Source organism: Vulpes lagopus, chromosome 10, assembly GCF_018345385.1.
Source record: "Vulpes lagopus strain Blue_001 chromosome 10, ASM1834538v1, whole genome shotgun sequence".
Lineage (NCBI taxonomy): Eukaryota > Metazoa > Chordata > Mammalia > Carnivora > Canidae > Vulpes > Vulpes lagopus.
In genome coordinates, this window is record NC_054833.1 from 18,202,343 (window position 1) to 18,214,738 (window position 12,396).

A 12,396-nucleotide genomic window follows, 5' to 3' on the forward strand; every position below is an offset into this window, starting at 1 on the left:
AGCGTTGGCTTCTGTCCCATCCTCAACACTAGACTGCAAGACCCTTGAGGGTGAGAGGGCTGAACAGGGGGAGAGGGACAGGGGGAGGCTGGATCATCCTTAGAAAGAGCCCCTGGATGAGCGCAGGAGTGAAGGAGCCACTGGGAAGCTGCACATTGAACTGTGAGCAAACACGAAGACTCGCTGAGATCCCGGGATGAACTTCATGGAGTTTTCACAAACAGCAGCAATCAGATGCGTGCAGCCCCTAAGCTGACCTCATGACCACAATCCAAAGCAGCCTAGCAGGCCGGTCCCTTCCATAATCACATGCACTTTATTTTAGCCTATGTAACAGCTGGCTGAAATTTTGCACATACAAATGCCAAGGACACATGGGCACGAATGAGCCTAAGTGGGCAAGGTACCTAACCTTTAACCCTATTTCTTCATTTGTTGGAAAGAGACGATAAAACCCTTTCCCCAGGTTGCTAGGATGACCTCAGGTGGCAATGCACGGCAAGGTGCTTTGCAAAACACTGGTGGCAGGTAAGAATAGAGATAACATACTTCTACTACCGTTAATATTATTCCGCGACTGTGTCCCGTCTCTCCCAACCTCTCTAAACCGGAATAAATTCCAGCGGGTCTAAGGAGAAGTAGGAGTCTCACTCAGCCTTGCAATTCCAGCAGCAGCTGCCCTCACCCAACATGGCCGCAGCTGCTTCCCGCAGTTCCCGTCTCCGGCTACGCTAACGCAGCTGCCCGCCCGGGAGACTCAGCTCTCCCCCGCGCGCTTTGATGACGCCCCGAACCCGCGCCCGGAAGGCGGGCAGCGCGGGGCTGCGCAGGCGCAGGGCAGGAGGCGGGTGGGCGGAGCAGGCCGCGATGAGTGGCGGAGGGACAGGAGACCTCTGCGGGTGGTGAGGCCGCCCCGGGCGGCGGCGACAAGAAGAAGGAGTCGCTGGGGACGGCGGGCTCGCCCGCGCATCTCATTATCAAGGGTACGGAGTGGTAGGTGTGCGGCTGTGGGCGCGCCCGGAGCCCCTCCACGCCCCGGCGGCGCCCTCTGACCCTGGCCGCTCCCAGGGCGCCGCCCCGCCCCCGCCCGGGCGGCCCCGCCTTCGTGGAGGTGGGAGTCGCGGCCGGCGTCCGCCGGGCTTCCTGCGCCAGGTGCCTCCCGGGGACGGCAGCCGACCCGGCCCCTCTTCGCTTTTTCGAAAAAGCCGCGGACGCGAGTCGCGGCCCCGCCCCCCTCCCCCTTCCCAGGCCGGGGACCTGTGGGCGCGGAGCGTCGAGCCCGGGAGCCGGGACGGGCCTGCGCCCCGCTGCGGGCCGCTCAGCGCCAGGGCGGCTTCGGGTGGTCCCGCCGCCGTCGGCCCCTGCGTCGTCGACGGGCAGTGACGCGACGTACGCGACAGCATCTTGAGCCTTACGGCGCCCCCACGTGCGCCCACGGCCGCGTGTCTAGTCGGCCCCGCGCCGGCAGGAGGTCCCGCCCTGGGTCCCGGGGCGCGCGGCCCTGCTGCCCTGTAGCAGGGCCTTGGCCGCTTGGATGCTGCGCTTTCTCATCCCCCTCGTTCCCCCTCCCCTCCTCCTCTTCCCCCTCCTCCTCCTCCCCCTCCTCCTCTCCCTCCCCTCCTTCTCCCCCTCTTCCCCCTCCTCCCCTTCCCCTCATCCTGTTCCTCCCCCTCTTCCCCCTCCTCCTCCTCCCCCTCCTCCTCCCCCTCTTCCCCTTCCTCCTCCCCTTCTTCCCCCTCCCCTTCTTCCCCCTCCTCCTCCCCCTCTTCCCCCTCCTCCTCCCCCTCCCCTTCCTCTCCCCCTGCCCTCCCCCTCCTCCTCCCCTCCTTTTTCCTCCTCCCCCTCCCCTTCTCCCTTCCTCTCCCCCCTTCTCCCCTTCCCCTCCTTCTCCCCCTCTTCTCCCTCCTCTTCTCCATTCTCCTCCTACCCCCTCCTCCTCCCCCTTCCTCTCCCCCTCCCCTCCCCTCTCCTTTCTCTTCCTCCCCTCCCCTCTCTCCTTACCCCTTCCCTCCATCCTCCCCCTCTCTCCTTACCCCTCCCCTCCATCCTTCCCCTCCTCTTCCTCTCCTTCCCCTCCTCCCCCTCCCCCCATGCTGATCCTGTCTGTCCCAACATCTTGCAGCGTTGAGGCCCCCAGAAGGATGCCAGAGTCCTTCAGCGCTGCCAAGGAAATGACGCCCTCTGGTCGCTGCCTATCTCACCTAAACCTCCCCTGTGGGGATTGTCGACAGCTCCAGCACAGCTGGCTGGGGCTGTTTCTGAGACTTCAGGTTGCCTCTTAAACCTGATTAGGAGTGTGGGAGTGGTGCGGGGGTGTTAGCGCTAAATTATAAATGTGTATATGTGCGATCTAAGAGAACTGCTCTTTATTTAAAAAAAAAAAAGTTTTAAAAGATTATTTATTTATTTATTCATGAGAGAGAGAGAGAGAGGGGCAGAGACACAGGTAGAGAAGCAGGCTCCATGCAGGGAGCCTGACGTGGGACTCGATGCCGGGTCTCCAGGATCGCCCTGGGCTGAAGGCGGCGCTAAACCGCTGAGCCACCCAGGGATCCCCTAAAAGTATTTTTTTTTAATTTTTTAAAATTTATTTATGATAGTCACAGAGAGAGAGAGAGAGGCAGAGACACAGGTAGAGGGAGAAGCAGGCTCCATGCATGGGGAGCCCAACATGGGATTCGATCCCGGGTCTCCAGGATCGCGCCCTGGGCCAAAGGCAGGCGCCAAACCGCTGCGCCACCCAGGGATCCCCCCTAAAAGTATTTTTAACTGCAGTGGAATACATATAATGTAGACTTTCCCTTGACCATGTCTAAGTGTACAGGTCAGTGGCTTTGGTACATCCACATTGTTGTGCAGCCATCACCACCATCCATCTCCATAACGTGTCGTCCTCCCAAACTCATTGTACCGGTGAAATACTGACTCCCAAACTCCCCTTCCCGCTAGTCCCTAAGTTTTACTTTCTCTGTATGTGACTACTCTGGGTAGTTCATGTAAATGAATCATACAGTATTTGCCCGTTTTGTGACTGGCTTATTTCACTGTGCGTAATGCTCCCAGGCTTTATCCATGTAGTAGTATATGTCAGAATTTCTTTCCTTTTAAAAGCTAAAATTCTATTCCGCGGAATATATAGACCACATTTTATGTATCCATCTGTGGATGGACCAGGTTGCTTCTACCTTTTGGTTACTGTGAATAATGCTGCTGTGACCATAGGTATGCAAATATCTGTTTGAGTCCTTGCTTTCGATTCTTTGGAGCATGTACCCAGAACTGGAATTGCTCCATCAAACGATAATTCTATTTTTAATTTTTTGAGCAATCGCCATGTTGTCTTCCCTAGTGGCTACACTATTTTACAGTCTCTCGCAGGGCCCAAGGGCTCCAATTCTCTACATTCTCACCAACACTTGTTTGTTTTTTTTTTTTAATTTTTTAAATTTATTTATGATGGTCACAGAGAGAGAGGCAGAGACACAGGCAGAGGGAGAAGCAGGCCCCATGCACCGGGAGCCCTACGTGGGACTCGATCCCAGGTCTCCAGTATCGTGCCCTGGGCCAAAGGCAGGCGCCAAACTGCTGCGCCGCCCAGGGATCCCACACTTGTTTTTTTGTATCTTTGGTAGCAGGCCTCCTAATGGTTCATAAGTAGTGTCTGGTAGTTCCGATTTGCATTTTCCTAATGGTCATTGATGTTGTGCATATTGGCCATTTGTATATCTTTGGGGAAAGGTCTGTTTGTCCTTTGTCCATTTCTCAGTCATGTAGTTTTTTGTTGTTGAGTTGTAAAAGTTCTCTATATAAACTGGATATTAACTCTCTTGCTCATGGATGACTTGCATATATTTTCTGCCATTCCATGGGTTGCCTTTCACTCTGTTGATTGTATCCCTTGACATAGTTTTTTTATTTTCACGTATTTTTTAAAGGTTATTCAAGTAAAGTTTTTCAAATTAATTGAAAATGGTTTTATTTTAGAATATGTCTAGAATTTCCTTGGCTTTTTTTTTTAATTTATTTTTATTTTTATTTATTTATGATAGTCACAGAGAGAGAGAGAGGCAGAGACACAGGTAGAGGGAGAAGCAGGCTCCATGCACGGGGAGCCCAACATGGGATTCGATCCCGGGTCTCCAGGATCGCGCCCCGGGCCAAAGGCAGGCACTAAACTGCTGTGCCACCCAGGGATCTCTCCTTGGCTTTTTAAATGGGACCATTCACTCTTTTCATTGTGAAAATCTGTTTTTAGCTCATCCTTATTTGAAGACCTTCGGTTGTGAACAGATGACTGCTGCTTTTAATTGCCAGAGTCTAGTGAAAAGGAAACATATAAATGATTTCACTACTTGTATTCTGGGTCTTTAAGGGTTTCTGGCCCATGGTTTGGGTGTTAGGAGGTAAGGACTGGGAAACAGGAAGGGATTCCTGGACATTGGAGTGTCTGGTCAGAGTCTTGAAGAGTAAAGTGTTAGCCCTTAAGAGGGCAAAGGTGTTTTGGACTGAGTTTGGAACAGCATGAGCAAAGCCAAGGTGTGGAGGCCTCAAACAGCATGCCACGTTTGCAGAACTACATGTATTGCTACGACGTGACACAGAGAAGTGGAGTGTGGTGGAAATCAGACCATAGCAGATTTCTCACCTTTTTTTTAAGGGGATTGGACTTTTTCTTGAATGACAGAAACTATCTAGCAGTAAGTATGAGAATCGTGTGGTTAAATTTGTATGTTAAATAAAGCACTCATGCAGGTAACAGTGGCTCCTCATCTTGTGGATTGGGTGTTTGTGAATTAATTTGTCTCATTGGTAAAATGAATTTGTAACTCCAAAATCAGCGCCGATGGTGCACATTTGTAGTTGAGACCGAACAAGGCAGTATTTGTTTTAGCTCTTATACCATAAATAAGTGTCCTGTTTGCTTTATATTTAATGCCATATATTTCACATTTTTGTGCTTTTTGATGGTGATTTTTCATTTTAAAATGATTCCCAAGGTGTGGTGCTGAGTTTTCCCTGATCACAAGAAAGCTACGGTATGCCTTACAGAGAAAATATTGTATTCTAGAAGTTTCTTTCAGGTATGAGTTACGGTGCTGTTTGGTGTGAGGTAAATATTAATCAGTCAACAATCTAGAAAAAAGAAGGCGGTTCACCAATTTGTGTGTTTGCCATTTCGGAAAGTGCCAAAGTATGTGATGAAGTGATGAGAAAGCAGCTAAATTTGTGGATTTCTGGAATGATTGAGAGAGCGTAGTGGACAGCATTATGGTGAAGCTGAAAGGCACAGAAATTTATAGTCAGTTGGAAGAGATCAGGAAAATGTTAAACGCTTCTGGTCTAGTGCTGGCCGCACTTTCAGACGTGGTGTAGTGTGAACCAAGTTCCACTTGCGGGTGAAGTAGGTTATGCAAGTAAAAATGCCAGGTAAGTGTTATACAGGAAACATTGTGATATTGGAAGAGCGTTTTGGAGCACTAAGACTGACATGTTTTACAAGGATGTTGGTAAACAAACCTGTGTGATACAAATGGCATTTTAGTTTGACAAAAACGTGACCAGTGGTGTGCAGGAAACTGATCCTGTATTTCCTCTTGGAGCAGTAGTTCAGTGCTTGCTAGTTCAGTGTTCGAGGCAGCTCTATAAACATTACTGCTGCAAGCGACATGAACTCTATGTGAAGTGGGTTACAGAGAGGTGTGACTAACTGTTCACATAGTCCTAGTGAGACAAGCAGGTGCGGAAACAGGAATGGATTTGAGAAGTAGAAAGGAAGAGCATCATCTGGTGATGCAAGGGATGCTATCAGAAAAAATTGCAGTAAATTGTTCCATATGATATTACATTAAAGGCCTGGAAATTCAGGGCCAGAGGAGAAACTTCTTTTATTGGGTAATGAGAGAGCTACAATTGACCGTTTCTCCTTGTTCCATAGCCAGCGCATATTGATCTTCCATTAAAGTGCTTATCTCTGACTTTTGTGTAAAGGGATGTTTGTCCAACTCCCACCTTAGAGGAGGAACATCTGGAGGACAAAAGATTATGTCCGACAACAAAAGAATGCTTTGCACACAGCAAGGTTAGGGTTGAACTTATGTGAAAATCTGTAGCTTTTACATTTACACTATCAGACTTGGAGAATTTGTAGTCCTTGGGACTCCTGCATTGTGATGTGCTTCCTTGTTGTTATAGTGTTATATAAAAAAAAAACTAGTTAGTGGCTTAATTTCTTTTTTTTTTTTTTTTTTAAGATTTTGTTTATTTATTCATAAGAGACACAGAGAGAGAGAGGCAGAGACACAGGCAGAGGGAGAAGCAGACTCCTTGCGGGGAGCCCAGTGCAGGACTACATCTCAGGACCTCAGGATCATGACCTGAGCCAAAGGCAGACGCTCAACCACTGAGCCACCCAGGTGCCCCAGTGGGCTAATTTCTGTGGTAATGTGTTTTTTCTCCCCAGATCTTTACTCTCTTAAATTTTGGGGCACAGTCAGGTTTTTAGAAGTGATCACTATCTTCTTCCAATTATCCATTATCAATTCCAGAATTGAGTTCTCTCTCCAAAGGCCAAGAAGGTTCTCATTATATCAGGCTGCAGAAGATCTCCCTCCCCAGTTCAGCAAAGCTTAATGGCTTCTCCATTATATAGAAAATACATGTTAACCCATATATCTTCTGTAGATGATGTAAGTATTTGGTCTGAGATACTCACTGGAAGAGAGATGCAATTTCAGGACAATATAGTGAGTAGTATGACAGAAGTAATTGCCCTGGGTGCTTTGGGAGCAGAAAGTAGGGGCACTCCTTGAAACCTAGGAGGAAGCTGAATAGAACAAATGAAAATTTCAAGGACATGTGATGTCTGAGCAGTTTTGAAGGAAGATCAGGGTTTGGGGGAGGGTTCCAGAGCATGAACTGTGGCAAGGATGCATGAGCAGCATGATGTGTTTGGAGAACTGCAAGTAGTTCAGAATTGCCAACACGGGGGAGAGGAGGCTGGAGCCAGACATGGAGGACCAGATGTGACTACTAGGAGGCTTCAACTTCAGCATGTTAGCCACTTGTGTTTCAGGGACACTGGTGTTTATTTAAATGTAAACAGATACTCTCTGCCACATAGGTTCTCTTATCAAATAAGGTCCATAAATTAATGCATACTGCATTAATAATTCATATAAGTAAACTATAGGCTCTCAAAGTCTGAGGTAAAGGAAACTCTCTAACCTGATTTTATCTAATGTTTCCCAAACTTACCTAAGCATAGACTCAATCTTCTTTTCTCTTCTCTTTTTTTTTTTAATTTTTTTTTTTTATTTATGATAGTCAGAGAGAGAGAGAGAGAGAGGCGGTCCCCAGGAATCGCGCCCTGGGCCAAAGGCAGGCGCCAAACCGCTGCGCCACCCAGGGATCTTCTCTTCTCTTCTCTTTCTTTCTTTCTTCTTCTTTCTTTCTTTCTTTCTTTCTTTCTTTCTTTCTTTCTTTCTATTATTTTCTTATAGAGGTGTTCTTGGTAATGAATCATTGGAGGTCTTAAGCATAAGTAATACTCTATATTTTTTTACTTAGCATACTTGCCAATATGTATCCTATTAAAACTCCTTAAATAGAGAATTGAAATACTGCCCCATTGCCTGTTGCAAAAATAAAATTTGGAGGAACAGGTTATGACAGTCAATGAACATGAATGGTATATGTTCTTATTTGTAGATTTGATTTCCTCCAGGGGTTTTGAGTTTTTTTTTTTCTTAAACTATATAGTTGTTACAAAGTAGGATGAATAGAATAGAACCAAAAACAGTTAAAATTCACAACTTTTCCCCTTAATTTTAACTTTTTCAGACTTCTCAAAAAATAGACCTACAATGAACACTCACCACCCATCTTAATAAACATTCAAAGCCCACTAGAGTACCTTGCTCTAAAATATTTTTTTTTAACTTTTTTATTTATTTATGATAATCACAGAGAGATAGAGAGAGAGGCAGAGACACAGGCAGAGGGAGAAGCAGGCTCCATGCACCGGGAGCCCGACATGGGATTCGATCCCGGGTTTCCAGGATCGCGCCCTGGGCCAAAGGCAGGCGCCAAACCGCTGCGCCACCCAGGGATCCCGAGTACCTTGCTCTAATTGCATTGCTCACCCTCCTCTCTGAAGGCAAGATTTGGATTTGCTCTTTATCATTCTCATGCATTTTTTTCTAGTTTTATTGTTTCTGTATGTGTCCCAAAAGGAAGTGTCTTTTGCATACTTTTAAAATTTATATAAATGGCTTTATCCTTCTGAAACTTTTTGTTGAACCTTATATTTGTGGGACTTATCCACGTTAATAAATGTAACCCTAGTGTATTCATTTTTACCAGCTGATTTATAGCATTCTATTATAGGAGTATGTTAGATTGTTTCCCTTTTTTTTTCTTTTGACATCACACTCATGTCATAGTAAACATTTATAAATGTCTTTCATTTGTGTGAGTTTCTTTCTGGGGTACACATGTAGACATGAAATTGCTAGGTATACATGTCCTGAGTTTTATCAGTTATTGCCAAATTGCTCTCAGAAGTACTTGTACCAATTTACTGGCAATGAGTGAAATTTCTTCTCAGTCCGAGTCTAAGCTAGATTTTAACCTACATCTATTCATGGGAATTGGGAAGAATAAAACAAACTAGAGATGCTAGAGATTGTGCCACCCAGTGTGGATTAACTCTGAATTTCATTTTGTTTTTATAGACCTTGGAGAAATTCACTCAAGGCTTTTAGATCACAGACCAGTTATTCAAGGTGAAACCCGTTATTTTGTGAAAGAATTTGAAGTGAGTATTTGAAACTATTTTGTAAAAATATTGCCCTAGTTGTTAGTATGTTAATATACAGAAGGGGAATTCTCTGGTTTTTAAATCTCTGATTTCCATTCATGTGTTCATAAAATAGGCAAAGTAAAACTCCTTAAGAGGCATTTACCATTCATGGAAGGAGCATAAGACTAGACAGCAGGTGACCTGGGCTCAAGTTCTGGTGCCTCTGGGGTATTTAGTATCTGTTGATCTCAATTTTTTCGTCTATAAAATGAGAATATAGTGGAAAAAATATTTTAAAGACTGATGGGTATAGGTCTTCCAGATCCATTTTCTATATTTTCTTCTCAGTTGGAGCATCAGCACCCACCCAAAGCACTCAGGTTAAAACAGTAGACTCATCTTTGGCTGTTCTTTCCCAGTTAAGGCCCACATTCAGTGACCATTTCTTTTGGATATTACTCATAACTCACCATCCCTTCTGATTTGTGTGCCTGCCTCTTACCCAGTCAAATCCAGTCTTTACCAGGCTGCCAGAGTGCTCTGACATTTTTTCACTTTTTAAAATCCTTTAATAATATTTGCTGTCTACAGGATGAAGTCCAAACATTCTTCTATAACCTGACCCTTACCTTGCTGGCTTTACCATCTGCCACCTGACATTTCATGTTGTGCTCCAGCAATACTGATGGCCTCAGCCTGCTATCCTGTTTCATTTTGCTGTTGTTTTACACATGTATAACTGGTTCATTGTACATTAAACAATAACATCCCAAGCTACTGTCAGATAGATGGTAAATGGCGTTGCACAAAAATGTATGTAAGTTGGGGTTCTATTTTCAAATAAGACTCCAGCCAAAAAGGAAATCTAAACCTGCCAAAAGGAAAGAACCTTTTCACAAATCCTTTAAAACTACAGAAAGCCTGTGGTGCAGAGCACTCAAAATAGAGGAACAGAGCTGTTCAATAGACTCTTATGTAAAAATCTGCGTAATACCTAACTCTCAGGATTGTTGTACAGATTGTATGTATGTGTACATAATGCCTGTATGTGTCTGTGTGTATCTTAGAATATTATCTTTTACCTAGGAATAAATAAGGAAATGGGATCTTTGGTGTGATATGGATAATCTGGAACACACAGAATATTATCCAGACGTGATGCCCTTATCATGCTCTATGAAGATTATTAACAGTTCCTTAGTGAGAATAAAGTCTAGCCGTGGCATGGCTGGGTTCTGTGCTTATGAGTCTCTCAAGGCTAAAATCAAGGTGTTGGTCAGACATCACTCTTCTTTGGAGCTCAGAGTCCTCTTTCTAATTCACATGATTGTACCAAGACTCAGTTCTCTGCCCCGGTACAGTAAAGTTCCCATTTCCTTATTTGTTGTCAGCCAGGAGCCCCTCTGAACTCCTAGAGGCCGCTCCACATTCCTTTGGCATGTGGCTCTTTCCATCTTCAAAGCCATAAATTGGGGGCCTGGTTGGCTCAGTCAGTAGAGCATGTGACTCTTGATCTTGGGGTTATAAGTTTGAGCCCCACATTGGGTTTTTCTTAAAAACCATAAGTCAGTCTCATTCAAGTGATGTCCCTTCCTCTCATGCTTGTCAGGAAGAGCCTAGAGTCTGTAAAGGACTCACCTATTTAAGTCAGACCCACTAAAGATAATCCCCTTTTCTTAAAGTCAGCTGATTAGGGACCTTAATAAATCTGTAGAATATATATAGTAGCACCTAGATTAGGGTTTGATTGAGTAACAGAGAAGGTGTGTGAACACTAGGGGTGGGGTCTTGGGAGCCATCTTAGAATTTTACTGCCATAAGCTCTTGTAACTACCCAATATTTTTCTTGTTATGTGTTTGTTGCTTGTCTTCCTTCGTTAGAATAGAAGTACCATAAGAGTTGGAACTCTTTGTTGTATAAATATACCTTATTTTCCATTGTATTAAAAATGCCTAAACCAAGGGAACTTGGGTGGCTCAGTTGGTTAAGTGCCCAACTCTTGATTTTGGGCTCAGGTCATGATCTCAGGGTTGTGAGATGGAGCCCTGTGTCAGGTTCCATGCTCAGCGGGGAGTCCGGTTGGGATTCTCTCTTTCTTCCTCTGCCTCTGTCCCTCTCCCTACCCCCACACGTGTGCCTGATTTAAATAAATAAATCTTTTTAAAAAATTGCCTAAACCAATGTCTGATGCATTGTGGGTGCTTAATATGATTCAAGAGAACAATCAGCAGAGCCTTGACTAAAACTTGAGTTTTCTGACGTCTAGTGATGTCATAAGTCATCTTTTTCGTAAGTGTGAAAAGTTACACATTGCTAATTAGTGGCTCTGTGTCGTCATACTTACATCACTGTTCTTTAAATAATATAGATGATTTATGTGAAAGGGCCATCTATATAAATGAAACTGAGTGTTGAGTGGAAAATGAAAGAAGTGTTAGATTTATGCTGTTGAATATCTTACGTTCAAAAGCTCACTTTCTGTTGAAGCCAACACCTGTTTTCACTGGGATAGAAGATAGTTGCCAAGAGAAGATGAGCTTGGGTCTGAGAGGAGAGGAATTACCTGTGTTTCACAGTGTGTGAAGCCTTCCGAGGTCTTTCTGGAAAGGAGGGTATGTTGAGTGGGAAAAGAACACGGACCTTGGAGCTTGATATCTCTGGGTTCAAATCCTGCCCCCCTTACTGGCTCTGATTACCTGGTTTACTAAGGCTTAAGGTGCCTAATTAAAAATGAGAACAATGACATACACGATACTGTTTTTGTGAAAATAAAATGGTATGTTATTTTTAAAAATCCCTGACACAGAGGTGTTAAATGAATGTTGTAAACTGTCACTATTAAGAGAGAGATGGTAGCAACTATAGGAAAATAAAAATGGGTTAATTCAGATTTTGTAAGAAGTTGAATGAGGTTGGGTTCCATTTTAGTAATTTTAGGGAAAATAGAGACTTGCTAAGCAAATGGCATAAGCATTATATTAGAAAAATGTTTACTAGAGAATAAGATTACCACACTGGGCATGACAGAAACAAGCTTATTCTGTGTCTCAAGCAGTTATTTTGTGTGAGACATAATGTCAGCAATCAGTGCTGTACTGGTGAAGAAGACTGATACAGACCCACCCTTCACAAAGTGTTCTCATATTGTCATTAAAGACTGGCTTCTGAAGGTCTCAAAAATATCTTGTCAGCTAGGTTTAAGCGACTGAATGTAATATAACTCCTTTTCTTTCTATTTTTTTTTTAATTTACTTTAGAGTGTGAGCAGTGGGGGGAGGTGGGGACAAGCCGACTCTGCACTGAGCATAGAACCAGATGGGACCCCAAGATCATGATGTGAACCGAAACCAAGAGTTGGATGCTCAGCTGACTGAGCCACTCAGACATCCCAACTCTTTCTTGCGACATACCTGATCCAGCCTTTTTTACATTGATAATCTCCCTAGTTGGTCTTCTTTAGGGTTTAGAGTCAGATGGAAACTTTCTGTATATCAGGTTTAGTTACCTTTTCTGGGTATTGTGTTCTGACACTGCTCCTCAATTAGAAGAAAAAAGCTGAAAGCATTTTCGAGGTTTTTGATTTGAATACATATCT

General features: G+C 44.6%; 1 protein-coding gene across 1 annotated transcript in view; it reads left to right on the forward strand.

Annotated features, from left to right (window-relative positions):
• Positions 1-780: 780 nt before the first annotated feature.
• BLOC1S5 (biogenesis of lysosomal organelles complex 1 subunit 5) overlaps positions 781-12,396 on the forward strand; it is a 46,119-nt gene continuing 34,503 nt past the window's right edge. Inside the window, exons 1-3 of the mRNA XM_041772955.1 lie at positions 781-811; positions 873-983; positions 8,733-8,815. Of these exons, the coding sequence (XP_041628889.1) occupies positions 781-811; positions 873-983; positions 8,733-8,815 (225 nt within the window). The remainder of the gene's footprint in view (positions 812-872; positions 984-8,732; positions 8,816-12,396) is intronic.